The 23,700-nt window shown below is 47.7% G+C and overlaps 1 protein-coding gene across 1 annotated transcript in view; it reads left to right on the forward strand.

Moving 5' to 3' along the window:
* The window catches only part of LOC309535444 (maestro heat-like repeat family member 5), a 68,100-nt gene that overhangs the window by 41,179 nt on the left and 3,221 nt on the right, over positions 1-23,700 (forward strand). The window contains exons 14-18 of the mRNA XM_082228514.1: positions 13,232-13,386; positions 13,599-13,746; positions 14,046-14,227; positions 15,040-15,177; positions 15,481-15,595. Coding sequence (XP_082084640.1) covers positions 13,232-13,386; positions 13,599-13,746; positions 14,046-14,227; positions 15,040-15,177; positions 15,481-15,595 — 738 coding nt within the window. The remainder of the gene's footprint in view (positions 1-13,231; positions 13,387-13,598; positions 13,747-14,045; positions 14,228-15,039; positions 15,178-15,480; positions 15,596-23,700) is intronic.

Below are 23,700 nucleotides of genomic sequence, written 5' to 3' on the forward strand. Positions count from 1 at the left end.
CTTTTGGGGGCAGAATTTCTGCGATAAAGATGAGCGTCCTTCCAAAGATGTTATTTTTGTTTCAGACTATCCCCATAATAAAGGGGGTAACGATTTTTAAAGAGTGGCAAAGAGTGATCTCAAGGTATATCTGGCAGGGCAAAAAGCCGAGAATTAAATTTAAGCTACTAACAGATGCGAAGGAAAGAGGAGGCTTTGCCCTGCCAGACCTGAAGTTATATTATGAAGCAGCATGTCTTTGCTGGTTGAAAGAATGGATAAAATTAGAAAATAAAGAGTTACTGGACTTAGAAGGCTTTGATAACAGATTTGGATGGCACGCGTACTTATGGTGTGGGAAGAAGAAAATTCACAAAGGCTTTGGGAACCACATCTTCCGGAGTGCGTTAATAGAAATATGGGATAGGTATAAAAACCTATTAGAACCAAGAGTTCCACACTGGTTATCTCCGTTAGAAGTTATGAGTGTAAAGAAAATTAATATGAGAGGTAAATGGATTACATATGGTGAACTGATAATTAAAGAAGGAGGAAAATGGAAATTAAAACCATATGAACAAGTTAAAGAATATGATTATGATTGGTTGCATTATTTTCAGGTTGAATGAAATGTTTAAAAAAGATTTTAAAGAAAGTGGTTATGCAGAAAAAGATTCTAAGTTTCAAATCGACATAATAAACAATGATTGTAAAATTCTGTCAAAAATGTATAAGATATTTTTGGAATGGCATACGAAAGATGAAAAAGTGAAATCGGTAATGATACAATGGGCCAGAGATTTCGGTTATAATATACAATTTGATGATTGGGAAAAACTATGGAAAGAAAACTTAAAATTTACTGCATGCACGGCGTTAAAGGAAAATGTGATTAAAATGTTTTATAGATGGTATATAACACCAGTAAAATTGGCAAAAATGTTTAAGACGTGTAATAAGTGTTGGAAATGTAAAGAAAAAGAAGGAACGTTTTATCATATGTGTTGGGATTGTAAGAAAGTGAAAAGTTTCTGGGAGAGTATATATAATGAATTGAAAAAGATGTTAAAATATACGTTTTGTAAAGAAACCAGAGGCTTTTCTTTTAGGGATTACAGGAAACGAGATAAGAAGAAAAGACTGACAAATACCCCTTCCTCTTGGTTCATGTGGGAACCAATGACACTGCAAGCAATAGCCTCCAGAAGATCAAAAGAGGCTACGAGGCTCTCGGCAGGAAATTGAAGCAACTAAATGCACAAATTGTCATCTCATCTGTCCTCCCAGTTGAACGACGTGGCCCAGGGAGAGAGGGGAAAATAGTGGAAGTGAACAGCTGGCTTCGCAAATGGTGTAAACAGGAACAGTTTGGATTCTTAGATCACGGACTGCAGTTTCTTGAAGATGGACTTCTGGCAAGCGATGGGCTGCACCTCACAACGGTTGGGAGAAATGTTTTTGCCAAAAATCTCAGAAACCTCATCAGGAGGGCTTTAAACTGACTAATGTGGGGGAGGGAGACAGTGCTCCTGAAGGTAGGAGTCTATCAATTGATGAAGATGATCATCCAAATGTCATAGACCAAATGGAGCAAACAGCACGCAGACCTAGTGATGGGAGGAAAAAATCCTTAAATAAGAGACACGGGGGAATGATTAATGGACTTCATTGTCTGTACACTAATGCGCAAAGCATGGGAAATAAACAAGATGAGCTTGAGCTCTTGGTACAGCAAACTAAATATGACATAATAGGCATCACTGAAACCTGGTGGGATAAGTCCCACGATTGGAATGTAATAATGGGGGGATACAATCTATTTCAGAGAAACAGACCAGACAAGAAAGGAGGAGGAGTGGCGTTATATGTCAGGGATGTGTATACCTGTGAAGAGATCCAAGATTTAGATCCTCAAAGCCAAAGTGAGAGCATTTGGGTCAAAATTAAGGGAGAGAAGAATAACAGAGACCTCATTGTGGGAGTTTACTATAGATCCCCAAGCCAAACGGAGGACATAGATGATGCCTTCCTGGAACAGATGGCCAAGCATGCAAAAGGAAGGGAGATAGTAGTAATGGGGGACTTCAATTACCCGGATATTTGTTGGATGTCAAACTCAGCCAAGAGCATAAGGTCAAACAGATTCCTCACTGGCCTTGCAGACAACTTCATTGTCCAGAAAGTGGGAGAAGCAACAAGAGGAACAGCCATTTTAGATCTGGTCCTAACCAATGTTGATGACCTGGTTAGTGGGGTAGAAGTGGAAGGATCATTAGGCACGAGTGATCATGCTCTTCTGAAGTTTACTATACAGCAGAAAGGAGCAGCCAAGCATACTAGGACTCAATTTCTTGACTTTAAGAAAGCCGACTTCCTAAAACTTAGGGAAGTGCTGGGTGAGATCCCATGGACAGCAATACTAAAAGGAAAGGGAGTTCATGATGGCTGGGAGTTTGTTAAGAGGGAGATAGTAAAAGCACAACGTCAGGCAATACCAGTGAGACGGAAACATGGAAGGTGCTTAAAGAAGCCAGGGTGGCTATCTAAAGAACTTTTAACAGAGTTAAGATTAAAAAAGGATGTGTACAAAAAATGGAAAAGGGGGGAAACCACCAAAGAGGAATTCATACAAATAGCCAGCACGTGTAGACACAAAGTCAGAAAAGCTAAAGCACAGAATGAACTCAGGCTTGCTAGAGAGGTTAAAAGCAACAAAAAAGGCTTTTATGGGTATGTTCGTAGCAAAAGGAAGAACAAAGAAACAGTGGGGTCACTCAGAGGAGAAGATGGTGAAATGCAAACAGGGGACACAGAAAGGGCTGAACTCCTCAATGCCTTCTTTGCCTCAGTCTTCTCCGATAAAGAAAACAATGCCCGACCTGAAGAATTTGGAGCAAATGATTCAGCAGAGGAAACACAGCCCAGAATAACTAAGGAGATAGTACAAGAATACTTGGCTAGTTTAGATGTATTCAAGTCTCCAGGGCCAGATGAACTGCATCCAAGAGTATTAAAAGGACTGGCAGATGTGATCTCAGAACCACTGGCAGTCATCTTTGAGAATTCCTGGAGAACAGGTGAAGTCCCGGCAGACTGGAGGAGGGCAAATGTTGTCCCTATTTTCAAAAAGAGGAAAAGAGAGGACCCAAATAATTACCGCCCAGTCAGTCTGACATCAATACCAGGGAAGATTCTGGAGCAGATCATTAAGCAAACAGTCTGTGAGCACCTAGAAAGGAATGCTGTGATCACCAATAGTCAGCATGGATTTCTGAAAAATAAGTCATGTCAGACTAACCTGATCTCGTTTTTTGACAGAATTACAAGCCTGGTAGATGAAGGGAACGCAGTGGATGTAGCCTACCTTGATTTCAGCAAGGCATTTGACAAGGTGCCCCATGATATTCTTGTAAACAAGCTGGTAAAATGCGGTCTTGACTATGCTACCACTCAGTGGATTTGTAACTGGCTGACTGACCGAACCCAAAGGGTGCTCATCAATGGTTCCTCTTCATCCTGGAGAATAATAATAATAATAATAATTTATTATTTGTACCCCGCCCATCTGGCTGGGTTTCCCCAGCCACTCTGGGCGGCTTCCACAGAAACCAAAAAAACATTAAAATATCATACATTAAAAGCTTCCCTGAATAGGGCCGCCTTAAGATGTTTTCTGAATGTCAGGTAGTTTTCCATCACCTTGACATCCGATGGGAGGGCATTCCACAGGGCGGGCGCCACCACCGAAAAGGCCCTCTGCCTGGTTCCCTGTAGCTTCGCTTCTCGCAATGAGGGAACCGCCAGAAGGCCCTCGGCGCTGGACCTCAGTGTCCGGGCAGAACGATGGGGGTGGAGACGCTCCTTCAGGTATACTGGGCCGAAGCCGTTTAGGGCTTTAAAGGTCAACACCAACACTTTGAATTGTGCTCGGAAACGTACTGGGAGCCAATGTAGGTCTTTCAAGACCGGTGTTATGTGGTCTCGGCGGCCGCCCCCAGTCACCAGTCTAGCTGCCGCATTCTGGATTAGTTGTAGTTTCCGAGTCACCTTCAAAGGTAGCCCCACGTAGAGCGCGGGTGAAGAGTGACTAGTGGGGTGCCACAGGGTTCTGTCTTGGGCCCGGTCTTATTCAACATCTTTATCAATGACTTGGATGATGGACTCAAGGGCATCCTGATCAAATTTGCAGATGACACCTGTCAGGGTTACTTCCAGATCCTAGCTCACAGAGGATCACGCTAGCCAGCGATCGTTAAATAAAAGTCTTTATTGAGTTACAGTCTCCATTCTCGAGCTGCTGCGTGCAACCCTACGTCTTATGCTTAGATCGGCGAAGCTCCGTCTGAGTCTCCGCCCCTTGCGCACCAACTTAATATCCTAGCCCTGCTCCACCTTTTCCGCCTGACAGTTCTCCTCTGGGTCCCTCTGCCCCCCTGGGTCTCTTCCTTCCGGGATTCTTCTGACGCTGACCCCCCTGACTCTCCTGTCTCCTTGCGCCGGGCTTTAGGACCTGGCTCCCTTTCCGGGCTGCCTACTGCGCCACCTTCCTGTGCATTTGAACTTGGCGCGCGCGCCCAACCTTCCACTTTCCGTCTAACCGTCACTTCGCTCCCCGATGAAGGTGTGGCCACTCCTGACTCGTGCCCTCCCTCCTGTTGCGAGCTGCCAGCGCTTGCTCCCTGGCGCTCTTCCTCTTTCCTACTCTCTGGCGGTGACGTTGGTCCCGATCTCCAACTGCTCCCCTCTGAGTCCCCTCTGGCTCTATCTCCCTGGGGTGTCCCCCTAGGCTCCCCCCTTGCCCTGGCCACTGGTGCTCCTTTCTGTGAATCTTCTGATTCACTGGAAAGACTCGGAGATCTCGGGTCGTCGTCATCACTCATCTTTTCCTCTGCCTCCTCCCCCTCGCTCTCTGTTTCCTCCCTTGCCCTTGCCTCTGCTCCTGAACCCCTGACAGCGGCTATTAGCGGCTTAGCGGCTTTAAGAAAAAGGAAACAAACTCGCAAGAACTCGCAAGACGTTTCGTCTTGCAAAGCAAGCCTATAGGGAAATTCGTCTTGCGGAACGACTCAAAAAACGGAAAAATCTTTCATCTAGCGAGTTTTTCGTCTTGCGAGGCATTCGTCTTGCGGGGCACCACTGTATCACTAACGTTGTTTGCACATCACATGTATTTTTCAGATATTCTACAAATTTTCCCCAGTCTTCGATGAACTTTTGGTCCTTAAGATATCTAATTTCCCCAGTTAGCTTGTCCAATTCTGCATGGTCTGTCAGTTTCAGTCTCCAGTCTTCAATCGTCAGCATTTCCTCTTGTTTCCATTTCTGGGCCAGTAAAATCCTTGCAGCTGTAACTGCATATTGGAAGAGTTTACAGTCAGAGAATCATAGAATCATAGAATCATAGAGTTGGAAGAGACCACAAGGGCCATCGGGTCCAACCCCCTGCCAAGCAGGAAACACCATCAGAGCACTCCTGACATATGGTTGTCAAGCCTCTGCTTAAAGACCTCCAAAGTAGGAGACTCCACCACACTCCTGGGCAGCAAATTCCACTGTCGAACAGCTCTTACTGTCAGGAAGTTCTTCCTAATGTTTAGGTGGAATCTTCTTTCTTGTAGTTTGGATCCATTGCTCTGTGTACGCTTGTCTGGAGCAGCAGAAAACAACCTTTCTCCCTCCTCTATGTGACATCCTTTTATATATTTGAACATGGCTATCATATCACCCCTTAACCTCCTCTTCTCCAGGCTAAACATGCCCAGCTCCCTTAGCCGTTCCTCATAAGGCATCGTTTCCAGGCCTTTGACCATTTTGGTTGCCCTCCTCTGGACACGTTCCAGTTTGTCAGTGTCCTTCTTGAACTGTGGTGCCCAGAACTGGACACAGTACTCCAGGTGAGGTCTGACCAGAGCAGAATACAGTGGCACTATTACTTCCCTTGATCTAGATGCTATACTCCTATTGATGCAGCCCAGAATTGCATTGGCTGTTTTAGCTGCCGCGTCACACTGTTGGCTCATGTCAAGTTTGTGGTCAACCAAGACTCCTAGATCCTTTTCACATGTACTGCTCTCAAGCCAGGTGTCACCCATCTTGTATTTGTGCCTCTCATTTTTTTTGCCCAAGTGCAATAATTTACATTTCTCCCTGTTAAAATTCATCTTGTTTGTTTTGGCCCAGTTCTCTAATCTGTCACGGTCGTTTTGAAGTGTGATCCTGTCCTCTGGGGTGTTAGCCACCCCTCCCAGTTTGGTGTTGTCAGGGGTTCAGGAGCAGAGGCGAGGGCAAGGGAGGAAACAGAGAGCGAGAGGGAGGAGGCAGAAGAAAGGATGAGTGATGACGACGACCCGAGATCTCCGAGTCTTTCCAGTGAATCAGAAGATTCACAAAAAGGAGCACCAGTGGCCAGGGCAAGGGGGGAGACTAGGGGGACACCCCAGGAAGAAAGAGCCAGAGGGGACTCAGAGGGGAGCAGTTGGAGATCGGGACCAATGTCACCGCCAGAGAGTAGGAAAGAGGAAGAGCGCCAGGGAGCAAGCGCTGGCAGCTCGCAACAGGAGGGAGGGCACGAGTCAGGAGTGGCCACACCTTCATCGGGGAGCGAAGTGACGGTTAGACGGAAAGTGGAAGGTTGGGCGCGCGCGCCAAGTTCAAATGCACAGGAAGGTGGCGCAGTAGGCAGCCCGGAAAGGGAGCCAGGTCCTAAAGCCCGGCGCAAGGAGACAGGAGAGTCCGGGGGGTTGGCGTCAGAAGAATCCAGGAAGGAAGAGACCCCGGGGGGCAGAGGGACCCAGAGGAGAACAGTCAGGCGGAAAAGGTGGAGCAGGGCTAGGATATTAAGTTGGTGCGCAAGGGGCGGAGACTCAGACGGGACTTCGCCGATCTAGCCATTAGACGTAGAGTTGCACGCAGCAGCTTGAGAATGGAAACTGTAACTCAATAAAGACTTTTATTTAACGATCGCTGGCTAGCGTGATCCTCTGTGAGCTAGGATCTGGAAGCAGCTCTGACAGTAAGTCCCGTCTCATTAATTGTGGGCATCCACGGCCTCGAGGAGAGGAGAAAAGCGGGTGCCTACTAGCGAGCTCACGAACGGCAGACGACATGACGGCTGAGCAGCAGATAGCGGAACTCAGAGAAGCAGTGTCACAACTGAATGCAGAGGCTCTCGCATCCAGGAAGAGAGAGGAGGAGGCAGCTGCCGCCTGCAGGGATCTCCAGATCAGGTTGGAAGTGCTTACTAAGCAAGGGCAACTGACACCCAAACAGGAGGGAATTGGGTTGGCGAGACGAACAGGCGGTCTGGTCTCTCACTTCGATGGGAATCTGCAACAGTACCCCAACTTTAGAGCAGATGTAATGTGTGCACTGCAACTGCTGAAAAGAGACTTTAGAGATGAGCAAGAGAAAGTGGGATTCATCATGTCTCATTTGCATGGAGATGCTAAAGCACGGCTGCGCAATTTGTGGAGGGATGGGGATCCGGCGCTCCAAAATGCGGATGCCTTTATTAAAGCGATGGATGGATGTTTCTTATCAAGTATTGACGTGGATCTTGCTCGACAGCAGATACATGGATTGAAACAAGGGAGGGCCAGCGTAAGGCAGTATCATGCACGCTTTTTCGCCTTGGTCAGTGACCTGGAATGGGACAGAGATTCGGCTCCTGTCAGAGACCTGTTTTGGGAGGGATTGCACAGCTCGGTTAAAGATGAAATTGCGAGGGGGGAGAGACCCCGGACCACGCAGGAGATCGTTCAGAGGGCGCTGGCGGTGGGGGTGCGGCTGGAAGAACGTCCGTGGAGCAGGGACGAAGGGCGTAGCGGGCGCGAACCAGCCAGGGGCTCCTCCTTCCTTCCCAGAGAAGCAGCGCGTGCGCAATCCACGCCTCCAACAGGGGGAGGGGTGGAACCGATGGAGGTTGGGAGTGCAAGGGCTCAGTCAGCAGCCAGAGCCCTAGCACCGGCAACAGTGAAAGCGAAGCCTCCTAGAGGGAACAGGAAGTGTTATATCTGCGAGGATCCAGGGCATATGGCGAAAGAGTGTCCCCGGAGGCTCCACAAGCACACTGCAGCCTCAGCAATGGTGACTGCAGCAACGCAGCACGGAGAACCGCAGCAGGGAAACGACGATGTCTGGCTGGAGGAAGAGGCACTGGGGCCCAGCCAGATGTGTCAGTGAAGCAGTCCCCAGGGATTTTACCGCCCATGGACCCCCTCCCGCCCAAACCAGTAGTGAGGCTCACCGCATCGCTCCAGCTACCCAATGGAATCACCATGGATGTGCCAATCACCGTCGACTCGGGAAGCAATGCAGACTTCATAGGGCAGGACTTTGTCGACCGGCACGCTATACAGTTGCTGCCTGCCACGCTGCCCCTGCAGGTTGTCACGGTGGATGGCAGGGAGCTGCTAGGGGGGCAAGTGGTGAAGCAGACGCCACCTATGGTGCTGCGGCTTGGAAATCACAGGGAAATCATCAGCTTCAACGTCACTCAACTCTCGGACACGCCTATTGTATTGGGCATGAGTTGGCTGGACAAGCACAGCCCGACGCTGGCTTGGTACCAGAGGCAGCTGACCTTCGGCTCTTCCTTTTGTGCTGAACACTGCATCATGCCCCAGCAGGAAGGGGAGCAAGAGGAGTCACAGCTGCTGCTAGGCACGCTGCAAGCGATTCCCCACAAGTACGCAGAATTTTTGGAGGTTTTCTGCGAGGAGGCAGACAAGCTACCCCCCCACAGACCATATGACTGCAAAATTGACCTGCTGCCGGGGGCAGCGCTGCCTAAAGGGAAGCTGTATTCCATGTCTGAGGACGAACTGCAGGAACTCAAAGAGTTCGTAGATCATAATTTGGAGCGCGGTTTCATCCGGGAGTCCAAGGCAGCGGGGGGCAGTCCTGTATTCTTTGTTAAGAAGCGGGACACGCCCCAAAAAAGGCTGGTCGTGGACTATCACATCCTAAACAGTGTGACCAAGCCATCGGACTTCCCCATGCCCCGAATCGACGACCTCCTCGCAAAGGTACGGAAGGGCAGCGTGTTCACCAAGTTAGACCTGCGGGGGGCGTACAACCTCATTCGCATGCGGGAGGGAGATGAGTGGAAGACAGCCATGTTCACGCCACTGGGCACCTACGAGTATAGAGTTATGCCTTTTGGATTGCAAAATGGCTCCCACGTTTTTCAAGCGTTCATGCATCACGTGTTGGCGGGGCTCCTCTACAAGACGTGCGTCTGTTTCTTAGATGACATCCTGATCTTTTCGGAATCGCAGCAGGAGCATGACAGACACGTCAAGGAAGTGCTGAGCAGGCTGCAGCAGCATAGGCTCTACGCCAAGCTGGAGAAGTGCCAATTCGACGTGACGGAGGTGGATTTTCTGGGCTACAAGTTGTCTGACAAGGGGCTCACCATGGACAGCGCCAAGGTTCGAGCGGTGTTGGATTGGAAAAGCCCGCGCAACCGGAAGGAGGTCCAACGATTTGTCGGCTTCGCGAATTTCTATCGCAAGTTCATCAAAGGCTTCGCTATGCAGACAGCGGCCATCACGGACACGCTTAGCTCCAAGAAAAAGAAGTTCATCTGGACGGAGCAGGCGGAGCGGTCCTTTCAGGCACTCAAACGTCTCTTCGCGTCGGAAGAGCAGCTGCTGCATGTCGACCCCAGCAGGCTGATGAGGGTCGAGACAGATGCCTCGGACAGAGCCGTGGGAGCAGTCCTGCTGCAGAGAGACCCGCAGGGGGTTTGGCGGCCGGGGGCGTTTTACTCCAGGAAGTTCAGCAAGTCCGAACAGAACTACACCATCTGGGACAGGGAGTTGCTGGCCATTCATGCAGCATTCAAAGCGTGGAGGCACTTCCTGATCGGCGCCAAGCACACGGTGCAGGTCTGCACGGACCACAAGAATCTGGAGCACTGGCGCACTGCACAGTTCCTGAATCAGAGGCAGATACGTTGGGCTGAGTTCTTTGCGAACTTCGACTTCCGAATAGAGTATGTCCCGGGGGACACCAACATCATGGCGGACGCGCTCTCCCGTAAGCCACAGTATCTGGAGGACGCCACGCCAGCGGCCGCCATGCACATCTTCGCACCAACAGTGTGGGCATGCGCTGCGGCGACAGTGGACCTGGAGGCGGTGCGACGAGCGTTGCAGAATGACTCCTTCGCGCAAGCAAAGATGGCAGAGGTGCAAAGGGGCACGGCAGCGACCGACGGGTTCCAGCTGAGAGATGGATTGCTCATCCGTAAAGGGGCCATCTACGTGCCGGGAGACGAACTTCGCGCCAAGGTACTGCATCAGCTGCATGACGCGCCCACTGCCAGGCACTTTGGCAAGGAGAAGACGGTAGAATTAGTCGCCAGGGATTTCTGGTGGCCCGGAATGAGAGGGGAGGTCGCGGACTACGTGGCGAGGTGCGACACCTGCCAGAGGGCCAAACCAGTGCACAGACCGCCGGCCGGACTGTTGGAACCGCTGCAAACTCCGGTCGAACCATGGGAGAGAGTGGCCCTGGACTTTGTCACGGATCTGCCCAGCTCGAGGGGCAAGACGGCCGTGCTGGTGGTGGTGGACTTGTTCTCCAAGATGGCACATTTCATCCCGTGTGCGAAGGTGGCCACGGCGGAACAAACCGCCAAACTGTTCATAGACCACGTGTTCAAGGTTCACGGTCTGCCACGGTCCATTCTGTCCGACCGCGGGCGGCAGTTCATCTCGAATTTCTGGCAGAAGCTGATGGGCTTCCTAAATGTCAAGATCAACCTGGCGTCGGCGAGACACCCGCAGACCAACGGGCAAGCGGAGCGGGTCAATGCCATCATGCAGCAGTACCTGAGATGCTATGCGAATCAACAGCCTGCGACGTGGGTGGATTACCTGCCGCTCGCCGAGTTCGCCTACAACAACACGAAGCACGTGTCCACGGGGGTCACGCCGTTCTTCGCCAACAACGGGAGGCACCCCAGAACCTTCCCGGGACTGGAAAGAATGGTGGAGGGGGAGCCGCAGACAGCAGATGCGTTCGCGTCGGAGTTGCAGGAGGTCCACGATCAGCTGCAGCGGCACCTGGAGCTGGCCAAACACGCATACAAGGTGCAGGCGGACAAACACAGAAGGGTTGGCGAAGAGATCCATGTGGGAGACTGTGTCTGGTTAGCAGCCCACGCAGTGCCGGCCAGGTCGTTGGCCAAGAAGAAACTAGGGCATAAGCAACTGGGGCCCTACCAAGTCGAAGAGCAGGTCAACCCGGTGGCTTTCAGGCTGGCGCTTCCGGAGGGTTCCAGAATGCATCCGGTGTTCCACAGATCGGTGCTCACTCCCTACAAGGCACCGCACAGGTTTCAGGAACCCGGAACGGCGCCGAGTCCGCTCAGGGAAAGACCCGGGCACGCGGGGGTGGCACAGGAGGAGCGCATCAACGAAGTCACGGAAATTTTGGACTCCAGGTGGGGGGAAGAGGGGGTAGAATACCTTCTCGCCAAGCAGGGCACCCCGGCCAGTGCGAACAGCTGGGTGCCGGGCTACGCCTTGGACGAACCTCTGCTCAAGGACGAGTTTCATGCCCTCTTCCCCCATAGACCAATGCCAGCAGACCTTTTCGACGACTGGCTTTTCACTCCCACACTTTCTGCAAGCACGTTCCGGGGGTTCGACTCGGACGAGGACCCGATACGAAATGCCCGTTCCCCGGAGGGGTCACCCTCGGGATCTGCCTCAGAACCCTCGTATTGGTGGGACGATAGACCAGAGGAGCAGTGGCGCAAGAGGTGGCTGGAAGGTCCCGGACGAGCAACGCCGCCAGGAGGCAGTGAGGGAGAGACGGACATGGACGTTTTCGGGGACGACCTTGGTTTCGAGCACGGCGGCACAGAGATGGAAGCGGAGGTGACCGTCGTCGACGAGAGCAGGGAGGAAGAACCGGGAGGCTTCAAATGGAGGCCCACCACGGGAAGCGAACAGTATCCGACGTTCGTCCCTCTGCCGCAGCAGCACCCAGCTCCCGCACCGGAAGGAGGGGAGGGGGGAACGGGGGGCTTCGAGGGGGGGATGGATGTCAGGGGTTCAGGAGCAGAGGCAAGGGCAAGGGAGGAAACAGAGAGCGAGGGGGAGGAGGCAGAGGAAAAGATGAGTGATGACGACGACCCGAGATCTCCGAGTCTTTCCAGTGAATCAGAAGATTCACAGAAAGGAGCACCAGTGGCCAGGGCAAGGGGGGAGCCTAGGGGGACACCCCAGGGAGATAGAGCCAGAGGGGACTCAGAGGAGAGCAGTTGGAAATCGGGACCAGCGTCACCGCCAGAGAGCAGGGAAAAGGAAGAGAGCCAGGGATCAAGCGCTGGCAGCTCACAACAGGGGGGAGGGCATGAGTCAGGATTGGCCACACCTCCATCGGGGAGCGAAGAAACGGTCAGACGGAAAGTGGAAGGTTGGGCGCGCGCGCCAAGTTCAAATGCACAGGGAAGTGACGCAGTAGGCAGCCCTGAAAGAGAGCCAGGTCCTAAAGCCCGGCGCAAGGAGACAGGAGAGTCCGGGGGGTCGGCGTCAGAAGAATCCAGGAAGGAAGAGACCCCGGGGGGCAGAGGGACCCAGAGGAGAACAGTCAGGCGGAAAAGGTGGAGCAGGGCTAGGATATTAAGTTGGTGCACAAGGGGCGGAGACTCAGACGGGACTTCGCCGATCTAGCCATTAGACGTAGAGTTGCACGCAGCAGCTTGAGAATGGAAACTGTAACTCAATAAAGACTTTTACTTAATGATCGCTGGCTAGCGTGATCCTCTGTGAGCTAGGATCTGGAAGCAGCTTTGACAGCCGCTAATAGCCGTGCTTCGCAAGACAAAAAAACCGCAAGACGAAGAGACTCGCGGAACGGATTAATTTCGTCTTGCGAGGCACCACTGTATTTCAAGAAGCACTGTGAAATTTGAGATGTATTGTTATAAAAAATAATAGAAGTGGGAGGGAAGACTAAAGACAATACTAAGGAGAAGGAATGCGTAATTAAGAGGTAATGATGGATGATTGTCAGAGAAGCTGAAGGAAGTCCAAAAAGAGAGAATTTATTTGTTAAAAATTGGATAAAATTGTATATCTGTGTTGTAAATCAATAAAAATTATTATAAAAAAACACAAGTGAACAGCAGAGAACCGGCACGAGTAACGCTGACACCAAACCCTACATACATTAAGCAAAATAGAAACAGGTTCACCACACTTTCTCATCCTGGTCTTCTTTTATCTTCTTCCAGCTGCCTATGGTTGTGAATGAGATTTACAACCATCTCCATCAGATCCTCGACACCCACACTAAGGATCAGACGCTTTCGGCTATTGTCAGCCTAGCCACCAAGCGCCTGCAGCCGGTCGTAGACAGCCTGTTGGACTGCTCGATGGAGTGTGATGAGTAAGTTTTTGTGATGTGAAAATGGGGAGGGCTAGATTTAAGGGGTTTCTTAATTTATATTTATTTATATTGAATTTCGTACTTGCAAAAAATTGTGCTCCAAGTTGTGGTTTCTTTCTTTGCTAATGTATGTGCAATATAAATAAAATATCAAAGGCCTGACTTTTTTTAAGAAAAGGAAAAATGAAAAATTCTGTTTTGAAAAATTGCAGAAGTGCCGCAGAGATCTGGAAGGCGTTGGTTGCCAATCTGTATACGAGCAGCAAGCTGCTGAGACCCCTACTGAAAAGGCTGCAGGATGAAGACCCCAAAGCGGAAGTCACTTCCAGGCGACGCAGCACTTCTCAAATGCCAATGGCGGTCAGTTTCTCTCTCCTGGATTGTTTTGAATGGGAGCTGGATGGGGCTGGGAGCTTCTTGCTGGGAGGGGGGTGCATCTTCATAAGTGGTCCATCCTGTGAGCACCTGCTTTGTATGCAGAAGGGCCCCAGCATCTCCATGTCGGGGAGTCCCTCGCCTGAAACCCTGGACAGCCACTGCTAGTCAGTGTAGACAACACTGAGTGAGATGGACCGAGGCTCTGAGTCGCGTCTGAGTCTGAGATCTTGATCTGACAATGACCTCTGCTGAATGCCGTTCTCCTCTCCTTGTCCCTCCAGGCTACCAACGCTCTGTGTCATATCCTGTCGTTCCCTGAGGCTGCAGGTATCCTGAAGAGCAAGTTCCACCACCTGCTGTTTGCACTTAGCACTCACATCTGTTTTGTCCATGAGGCGAGAAGAAGAGGTTCGAGGGCGACAAGTCTAATCCCGGAGCCCTCTTCGCATCTCGATCCGCTGACGTGAGGGACCTGCTAATGTATTTGGGGGGGCCCTCCCTTCTCTCTCTGACCCATAGGCTCAGCCCTCCCCCAAGAGATAGGCTTCATTTGGACATGGAGGTTCTGCTTAGGTTAGATAGCTAGGAGACCCAGGCTTCCCCAACCCCTGTGCTCTTCAGTCGCTTTGGACCACAACTGCCACCAGCCCCAGCCAGCATAACTGGGCTGAAGATGGGAGTTGTAGCCCAAAACATCTGAAGGACACTAGGATGGGAGAGGATGCTGGAGGCTCTCCCGCACGATGGGCTGATTTGGGTGTGGTGGGACTCACGTGTCATGAAACCTTAAGTCTCCATCACAGCCAAAAGGTTGCCGCTTGTGCTGGAAACATGGGGGAGGCTGCAGGGGGTGATGGTTGGGGTTGGACTGCAAGATGTCAAGGACCTAAAACTCCCCAGATGAACATACCCAGACCTTGTGCTCATCATCGGAAGCCCCTCTTCACGTGTGCCTCCTCCACACAAGGGGCCTTTTCTGTGGTGGCTCCCCATTAGTGGGTTGCTCTCCCCAGAGGGGCTTGCCTGGTGCCTTTAGATGCCAGGCAAAAATGGTCCTCTTCAATCAGGCCATTGGCTGATTAACCTCCTATGCCCTTTCTACTGTGTTTGTTGGAGGGAGAGGAGTTATTGGTTTGCTTTGGTTCTTGTTTTTATTCTGTATTTTGTGCTTTTTAACTTGCATTTTTATGTTGTGAACTGCTCGGAGATCTACAGGTGAAGGGCAGTATACAAATTTTAAAACTATAATCTTCTTAATTCCTTCACTTGACTCAGGATCGCTGTGCAGGCCCTGAAACAACTGATTGGGCATCTTGAATACCTTGATGATTCTGAGGCTTTGGGGTTGCAAAGCTGCTGGGATATGCTGTCAAGTCCAGAAAGCTTTTTCAAAGGCATTCGTCTTCTGGCAAGGTAAGAAGGTGAAAAGAACTGGCAGGTGAGGCATGAAGAACAAGGCCTGCTTTCTGGGGAAATGGGGATAAACTTCTTATTTATTTCAGAAAATGTACCATATTGTTCACTCTATAAGACGCAATTTTCCCCTCCTAAAAAGTAAGGGGAAATGTGTGTGCGTCTTATGGAGCGAATGCAGGTGGGAGGCTCTGCTCAGCGTTCAAGTAACCTGGTGGTGGTGGTTGTTGTGCAGGAACACTGAGCGGTTCTTCCTGCCAGCTTCAGGCTTGTGAATCCTTTGCTCTTACTCTTCTGTTTCAGGACCTTATTCACCTCCTCGCCCAAAGAATACAAGAGGATTTCCCATTTGGCACGTGAATATATGTGCTGTCCAAACGATAAAAAGAGGGCCATCGGCATGGCCTTTTACTTTGAGGTAGGAACTGGAAACAGGGAATGCCTGTCCTAATGTCTCTTTTATATATATATATATATATAAATATCTATTAAGATTTTACAAATTATATCAAACAAAACAATACACACAAACACAAAAAAAGAACAAGTATTGTAGTAACGTTCCACTCGCCCACGCTACCCCTCCATCACCCGACTTTGCTCTCCGGCCAGTCCAGGTTTCTTGAGCAGGTTGGCGAGGGAGTTACTTTTCACAAACACAGGCCGAAATTACACCGGTAAGGCTGCCACCACTCCCTTTAGTTCAGGGGAACTCAGAGACACAATCCAGGGAGAAGAGTGTGTCCAATTAACCTGGCAATTCCCTCCCCTTACAAGCTGCATCCACAGGCTTGCAGGCAGAAGTTCACTCGGTAGAGCGTGACTAAGCAGAAGGCTTGAATTTAGCTATTCCCCCGGAAAAGGCACAAATACCAACAGGCTCTACTATAAAAGTTTATTTTAAAAGAATAACCGAAAACATGTTGAAAAACAACAGGCACATCTTAGGAGTCTTACAAACATCAAAATAACAACGCTGTACATTATAACTAGCTTTTGCATACTCACAAAGGAACACACTTAGAGTAGAGAGAGTCCTTTCAAGCTGTTGCGTAATGGAGCTGTTTGAGGATTTCCATTTCAAAAGGACGTAACGACTGCTAACGATGGAAGTTACAGCCGGGCATCTTTGCAAGTTGCAGAGCAATGGCATAGAGCATCGAACAAAACATCCCTTGATCTTTTATCTACAATTCTGACTTTGCATCGTAACTTTTGGCCAATCAAGAGTCTTAGTTTGATCAGCTCATTCTTTTGCAGCTGGGTCAGTTTAGGTTTGAACCCTTAATCAAAGAATCTTCCTCCCACCTGTGGAAATTAACCAGATCCCCAATTCTCAGCAATTTGAAAACAAACAACCTCCGGGAAGGAGGAAGAGATTCTTACCACCAGCCCAGGTGTCAAATCTTCCATTAATCAAGGACCCCTTTCCTCCCATAAACCTCTCATGGCAAGGAGCCAAAAAGTCTGGGGTTTAAAGATACACAGCTCCTTTTCCCAGGGTCCTTGCGGCTGATAAAGTACCCACAAGGCCACAGTCTTTTACTTGACCAAGGAATGATTTTTCTAACAGTTATAACTTTACTACAAGTATAATTTCAAAACCTTATTTTCTTAAAACTTACTTCACCGACCTCCTCATACCTCCCCTTTCTGCATTCCTATTTCAAATATTTAGTTCAGCAAATCCTCACCCTTAATTTTATCTAATTGTCGACCTTTCTTTTCTTTTAACTTAATCTTTACAGCTGTACTCCATTTAATTTCTAAAACCACATCATTCTAGCACTCATTAATTTTACAATGTTTCTTAAGATAGTTCTTAAATTTCTTCCAATCTTCTTCCGCCGTCTCTTTCCCCTGGTCCCGGATTCTGCCAGTCATTTCTGCTAGTCCCATATAGTCAATCACCTTCATCTGCCATTCTTCCAAGGTGGGTAGATCTTGGGTCTTCCAATACTTTGCGATGAGTATTCTTGCTGCTGTTGTAGCATACATAAAGAATGTTCTATCTTTCTTTGGCACCAATTGGCCACTGTTAACGGAAAAATCTGAGGGCTCCCTTGGACAAAAACAAAGACACCAACCAGGATAACTTGGAGCAAAACAGCAGCCTGTAGGCTTGGCCTTTATTGAACTGTTGCAACAGGGTGTTTCCCTCACTAGCGAGAGAAAGACCCCGAACAATGGGCTGCAAGACCTTATAAAAACTATTGAAATTCCCCTCCTCTAGCCCAAGCCCACCCCCAGAAACATCATGCATACATTTCAGAAAGGAGGGGTTGACATCATGCATACGTTACAGAAAGGGTTGACATCATGCATACATTACAGAAAGGAGGGGTTGAGGGAGGAGTTGTGGTGGTAACCTGAGTGTCCTGTCACCCAGCTGGTTCCTCCTTTCCCCCTCCCCATGAGTACTTTCCAGGTGACAAAGAGGAGTTTGCAGTTTCCTGCCCCCAGAGGGAAGATCTGATCATTGTCCTTTGTTTCAGCCTGTGGTGAATCCACTGTTCTTTGTGATTTTGATTGTCTTCTGTCTGGGATTATCAGGGTTGACATAGCAACTGGGCAGGGCTCCTGTGGATGTGCTGGGATGGTGAAGGGATTATTGCTGACCAGAAACCAAGCACCCCCCTTTGATAGTCCTTGTCACATGGAGTAAAAAATGGAACAGTGCAAATCCGATGTATGGTTGATTTTCTATGAATTTATAACAGAAATGTGGCGTATGTAGTGTGTGAGTGTGTGTGTGTGTGAAGTTTGTGCAAACAGAATGATTGGGGTGGGGGGGTTCCTGCTACAGTTCCCCCCTTCGGAGGTAAGATTGCAAAGGTGGCTACTTTGCAATCCTTTTCTCCGCACAATTTAAGGTGGTAAATAATAACCTGGTATTCTCCGTCCCAGATGTGTGTGTCCATGTGAACCTGAAAGGGACTTGGATATCATGCTACTTTAAGGATATTTGCATGGAAATATAATGGTGTAACAGTGCACTGTTCAGTTACTTGTGGTATTCTAGCACCTTGGAAGAAATATTTTCTCAATAGTGATCTATGCTTTACATTTAGGCAGGAAGGTCCACTAATGACTGAAAAGTGCAGTTTGCTTCCCCCCCCCCCGCCATTTTTGTGTTCTCAGGTGTCAAGCTAGCTGTTTTGTGGTCTCACACCGACAGTGCTACAGCAACACATCCTGTCTGTTGAATCCCCTCAGGGCTTTCAATTAACCATGTTGCCTGGCATTCACCATAGCTGGCACAGGTTTGGGCATCTCGTGAGGGAGAGGTCTTCTCCTTGGCCTTTAGCTATGGGATTTTATTATAGGCTGTGGTCTCGCACCCATGGAAGTTGCTCACTTGCACTTTAAGGACCAAAAAGCTAATTGCAGCCTGGATACACTTGCCCAATTCAAACTGAGTCCAATTTGAATTTATGTGCCCATGGTTCTCAACCTTTCAAACCAGTCTGTTAAAGGAAAACCGTTCTTAAAAGGGCACTTTGTCCAAATAAGACAATTTAACTCTATAAGGGATCATTCCTGCTAAACCAAAGCATATGCACCTTCATGTATCTTATCAGCTTCTCTTTGGTAAAGCGAGTTTTAGCACATTTTAAAATGGGTAGGGAAGTTGGCAGAGTGCCAGGTGGAACAACGAAATGTGGTTATAAATTTATCTAATTCTAAACATTGGACTACATAATAGCCTGACCTATTAAAAGCATAAAATGTATGAGAATCTTCCACTGGGGTGTAAGGAATAAGACATTAAACATAAAAACAATTACACGCAAAATAGCCCCCCCCCCCACAAATAACACTGTCAGACACATTTCAACATTCCTACATAATAACACTTAATACAAAACAGACTAATTAAATATCAGTTGCATATCTTGACACAATTGTGATCTTTTACGTATGTATCTTTTGAATCCTGGAGCACAGTCTTAAGGTTCAAAAGTGGGAAAATGTCCTTGCAATTCAACTCCTCCCCCCTTTGTCAGCCCCACTCCCCATCAGTCTATATCCTTTGAAAGAGATAGCTGTGGGCACTTTGAAAACTCTGGCGTTGCAGGTCTTGTGATGGCGAAGGGGTTGTTGCTGCTTTTCATCATTGCACATCTGTAGAAGTGATATCCTGTAAGGGGCAGGGTTTTGGGGCGACTTAAAAACACAGTTAGACAAGAAGGATGTCCTCCAGTTTTCATGGGAAGCTGCAAATAATAAAAAATCTTAGCACATTAAGCGTTTCATTCATTCCAATATTATTATCACATTTTCCTATAACTACTGTTATTATCTGCCAAGTTCGTTTGCTTTCCTTCACTTTGGAGAGAAAGAGAACTGTAAAAAATACAAGGTTAAAATAATAATGAAACACACACAATGACTTATGAGGAACGAAAAATAAATAAATGCTAAGACACACAATTTTAAGAAATCTGAAGTAACAATGAAAATAAAAGAGTGTTTCTTGAAGTGACAACATCGGCTATAGGACAATACTGGAAAATGACTTAATACCAAGGAAAAAAATGAATGGCAATTTAAAGTTGTGCAAGTACCTTGCACTAGCCAAGATGACAGAATTAATAAGAAATGCTCAGGCAAAAAGGTAAACAAATACCATTCCACAAACAATGTTTGGTTGTGCTTCGATTAACTTCATAGACATCATGGAGAGACAGATTAAATAAATGAAAAACAGATTATTTGTAACTTTAAAAAAAAAGTGTCAAAGCCACAAAGAGATGGAAGTCAAACTGTAGCAGGGATTCAGACTTGTTTCACAGAACAGAAAGAAAGTTGCTGTGGGAGGAAAAAGGGACAAACACTTTGTTATCGGGGTTCACATATCCTGTTAAAAGGGAAAATTATTTCATGTGAGAAGCCTGTCAGGAAATGCTGTTCCTAAAATTCCCATTGAGGGGGGGAATGCTCTGATATTTACCTGTGAAAAGAATTTGGCATGTTAAGATTTGGAACCTGGAAAGCTCTTGACTTTTGATGGGCTAGTTTTTGTTTTTGTTTTTTGTTTTTGTGGTTTTTTTTGTTTTTGTTTTTTTAGCCTTTTGTCTTAAGTAGCCCCTGGAGCAAAGACAGATTAAGGGTGATTTCCCTCAATGGTTCCTCAATGGTTCCAAGTTTTCTTTTACATTTGGAAGAAACCTCCTCTCCCCCCTTACAGTTGAAGAGTTCATGTCTCAGCAAACCTTTTATACTATTGAAAATGTTGCATCCTTTGGCTAAATTACCATTTGAATAAGGGAAGGGAAGGGTAAGGAGTAGATTTTGAAAACAGGGTTTGATTTTAAACAAAAAAGAGAAACTCAGCAATTTAAGTATTCACCAAAGCTAGCAATTTCAGCCCAAGCAAACTGAGACTGCTTCCTTTATGTACAGGAAAGGGCTAATATCCCTCTGGCCATTCGCGGAACAATCAACCGCTCTCTTATTTATGAGTAAAAATGGCCAGAGTTAGAATTCATAGGATTTTTTTTTTTTAACATTCTCAGCCATTTCAGCCTTACCATTTGCAGACAAAAAAATATTATTATTATTATTAATATTATTATTTCCTGCCCTTTATTTACAGGAATGGTCAAGGCTAATTCTACTTGATTATTCATTTGTATGTGCTTAAACTTTGAGTAGACTTTTAAGTCTGATTTTTAAATAGTAGACAAAATGATAAACACTGTAATCACTCAAATGCTTGATATTACCAGTTGGGCTTCACCTCTCACCTTTTAAAACTAAAGAGCAAAGCTAGGCTGAATTTCAACTCCATTACCACACCAGAATTTAAGAATTACCCTCCAATGCTTGCAGACACATGGTCTTCCACACAGCCACAAATTGGGAGAGTTGAAAGGGACCCTGGGGTCATCTAGTCCAACCCTCCAAAATATAGGGTTCACAGCAAGATTTCGCAGCAAGATTTGTACTACCAAAGAGGCATACACATTTAAGTACAGATTTACAGCTGGGAAAGGAAACATCTATACTCCTGAGAGGATCTCTTATAAAGCACAGTTAAAGCAGCCCTAGATTTGATTTTTTTTAGGGAATACACAAGTGTTGCCCCCTCCCCTCTTTGCAGTTTCCTTTAAAGGAAGCTTACTCGGGAGTAAATTTACCTGGCACAGAAGTAAGAAGGGAGAAAACAACTGAAAGAGGCAGAGTGAAACAAGGGGGAGGGGGGGCATTTTCTAACAAAAGAGGCCATGAAGTCTTATAGAGACTGATATCAGGAGCCTTACAATAACTCTTCTGTCCAACCAAATCAAAGTTAAAACTGGACTCAAATGTTTTTTCTTAGAATGAACACCATACTTTTATAGGCATATGCTTAATGAAATACATACACTGCATTTTAGCTTGAGAGAGCAGTTGTGCTCAACTAGGCTTTTGTAGCAGAAACATTAGGTTAACTTACAAGAAAGAAGATTCCACCTAAACATTAGGAAGAACTTCCTGACAGTAAAAGCTGTTCGACAGTGGAATTTGCTGCCAAGGAGTGTGGTGGAGTCTCCTACTTTGGAGGTCTTTAAGCAGAGGCTTGACAACCATATGTCAGGAGTGCTCTGATGGTGTTTCCTGCTTGGCAGGGGGTTGGACTCGATGGCCCTTGTGGTCTCTTCCAACTCTATGATTCTATGATTCTATGATTCTCCTTCCAAAATAGACTGGAGCAAACTCAAAAGTTACAACACAACATCATTTACCATTACACTTAAAATCGCCCTCCTCACTTAAACTAGAGGAAGGAGTGGGGTAATCCCCCTTTCAGAACACAAGTAGCACGTATACAGGATTTCACCACTTGGGAGGGAAACTCTCTTTTAGAGCCTCTCTCAAATAACAAACATTTGCACACTCCATTCTCCATTTTGTTTTGTTTTAAGATTGATAAGGCGCAACATGGCTTCCTTAGATTTGAGATTTTTGAAGCAAGCTTGCAATTTAAAACTATGTGCATTTAAGAACAGTCTGTGGATGCCGAGGCCAATGTAAATACAAACCCTTGAAATATTTCTAAATCTTTGAGTACATCTCTTATTCATTTTTTTTTTTTTTGCCTCTGAGCACCATTAAGTTTACAGTTTCATGTTCTAGCTTTAGGTTATAGTTTAACAACACAAATTTGATGTGTTCAGCTCTCCCTAAGAGTTCACACCCTGATTTTGTTGAAGGATCCCTGAGGTGGCCACTGTGCCCTGGGTTCTAGGTGGTGGGCCTAAGCCACCCACTAAAAGTTACAGCGGTCTCGTACTTTGTACTTGGAAAGACCATTTTGCCCCTTTATTTTATTTTATCTTTCCCAATTGGAGATGACAAGCTGGAGGGGCATATTAGAATCCTCTCTGGGGCAAAAAGGCTTCATGGAAGCTTTGTTGCCAGGAGGAGTCCAGCTAGGGTGTTTAGTGAGCTCCCATTCTCTCATATGTTATTATTGGGCTTTTTTTTCCGTTAATGAAGTACACTAAAGACAGAAAGAGTGGAAACACACACACAAGGGAGGAAAGGCAATGGGAAAGAAAGGGGGGACAGAAAAAAAATATCCTTTCAGTACTCAAAGTACCCTTGACTAACACAATTCCTACATATCTACAAGCTACAAACTCATTTCAAGAAATCTTATACATGAACTCAAACTCCAGCCACGGGACTCCTTGCCCGAGAAAACTTCAGCCACGGGACTCCTTGCCCGAGAAAACTCCAGCCACGGGACTCCTTGCCCGAGAAAACTTCAGCCACGGGACTCCTTGCCCGAGAAAACTTCAGCCACGGGACTCCTTGCCCGAGAAACCTTCAGCCACAAAACTAAAATTCCTTTTCCTCAGCGCTGCTTCACAAGACTAATCCTAGTGTGGGGCCCCACTTCGTGAACCGCCCCTTCTACCCTCCACAACAGCCTCCTGCCTAGCCTTTGAGACTAAGTTTGGGCTCCCTACTGGACGCCTGCGCTGTGCAGTGCCAGATTGGGGGTCCGAGAAAACAAAGTTTTGAAAGGGGAGCAAACGACCTTGCGTTCTCACATACCCGGGTCATCCCTAACAAAGGTCACCAGGCAGGAGGGGCAGCTTCATTTGCAGAGTTAGGGTAGGTGGAGAGTAAGAGAATACTTGAAAGACTCCTCTGGACGACTCCGAGAGAGGGATGTCAGAGAAACAGTAAAAGAGCCACGCTTTCCCGGACTCAATTCCAAGACGGAAAACGGGGGAGAAAAGAGATAGAGAGATTAAGACGTTCCTGGACAACCCCGGGGGGAACGTCGGAAAACAGCAAAAGGTACCACAATTTCCCCGGCCCAGCACCGCGTAAGAATTTGTGGGGAGAGAAAGGGAAAGGTTTTGACGTTCCTAGACGACCCCGAGAGATAACGTCAGACAGAAAAGTTCCGCGATTTCCCTGGCCACCCTCCGAGGGGGAGAATCGGGGGAGAAAAGGAGAGAGAGAGAACGTACCCGGCCGACTCCGAAGGGTAACGTCAGAAATGAAAGAAGGAAAGTCTGG

Source organism: Podarcis vaucheri (genome assembly GCF_965113315.1).
Source record: "Podarcis vaucheri genome assembly, chromosome: 6".
NCBI classification, from domain to species: domain Eukaryota; kingdom Metazoa; phylum Chordata; class Lepidosauria; order Squamata; family Lacertidae; genus Podarcis; species Podarcis vaucheri.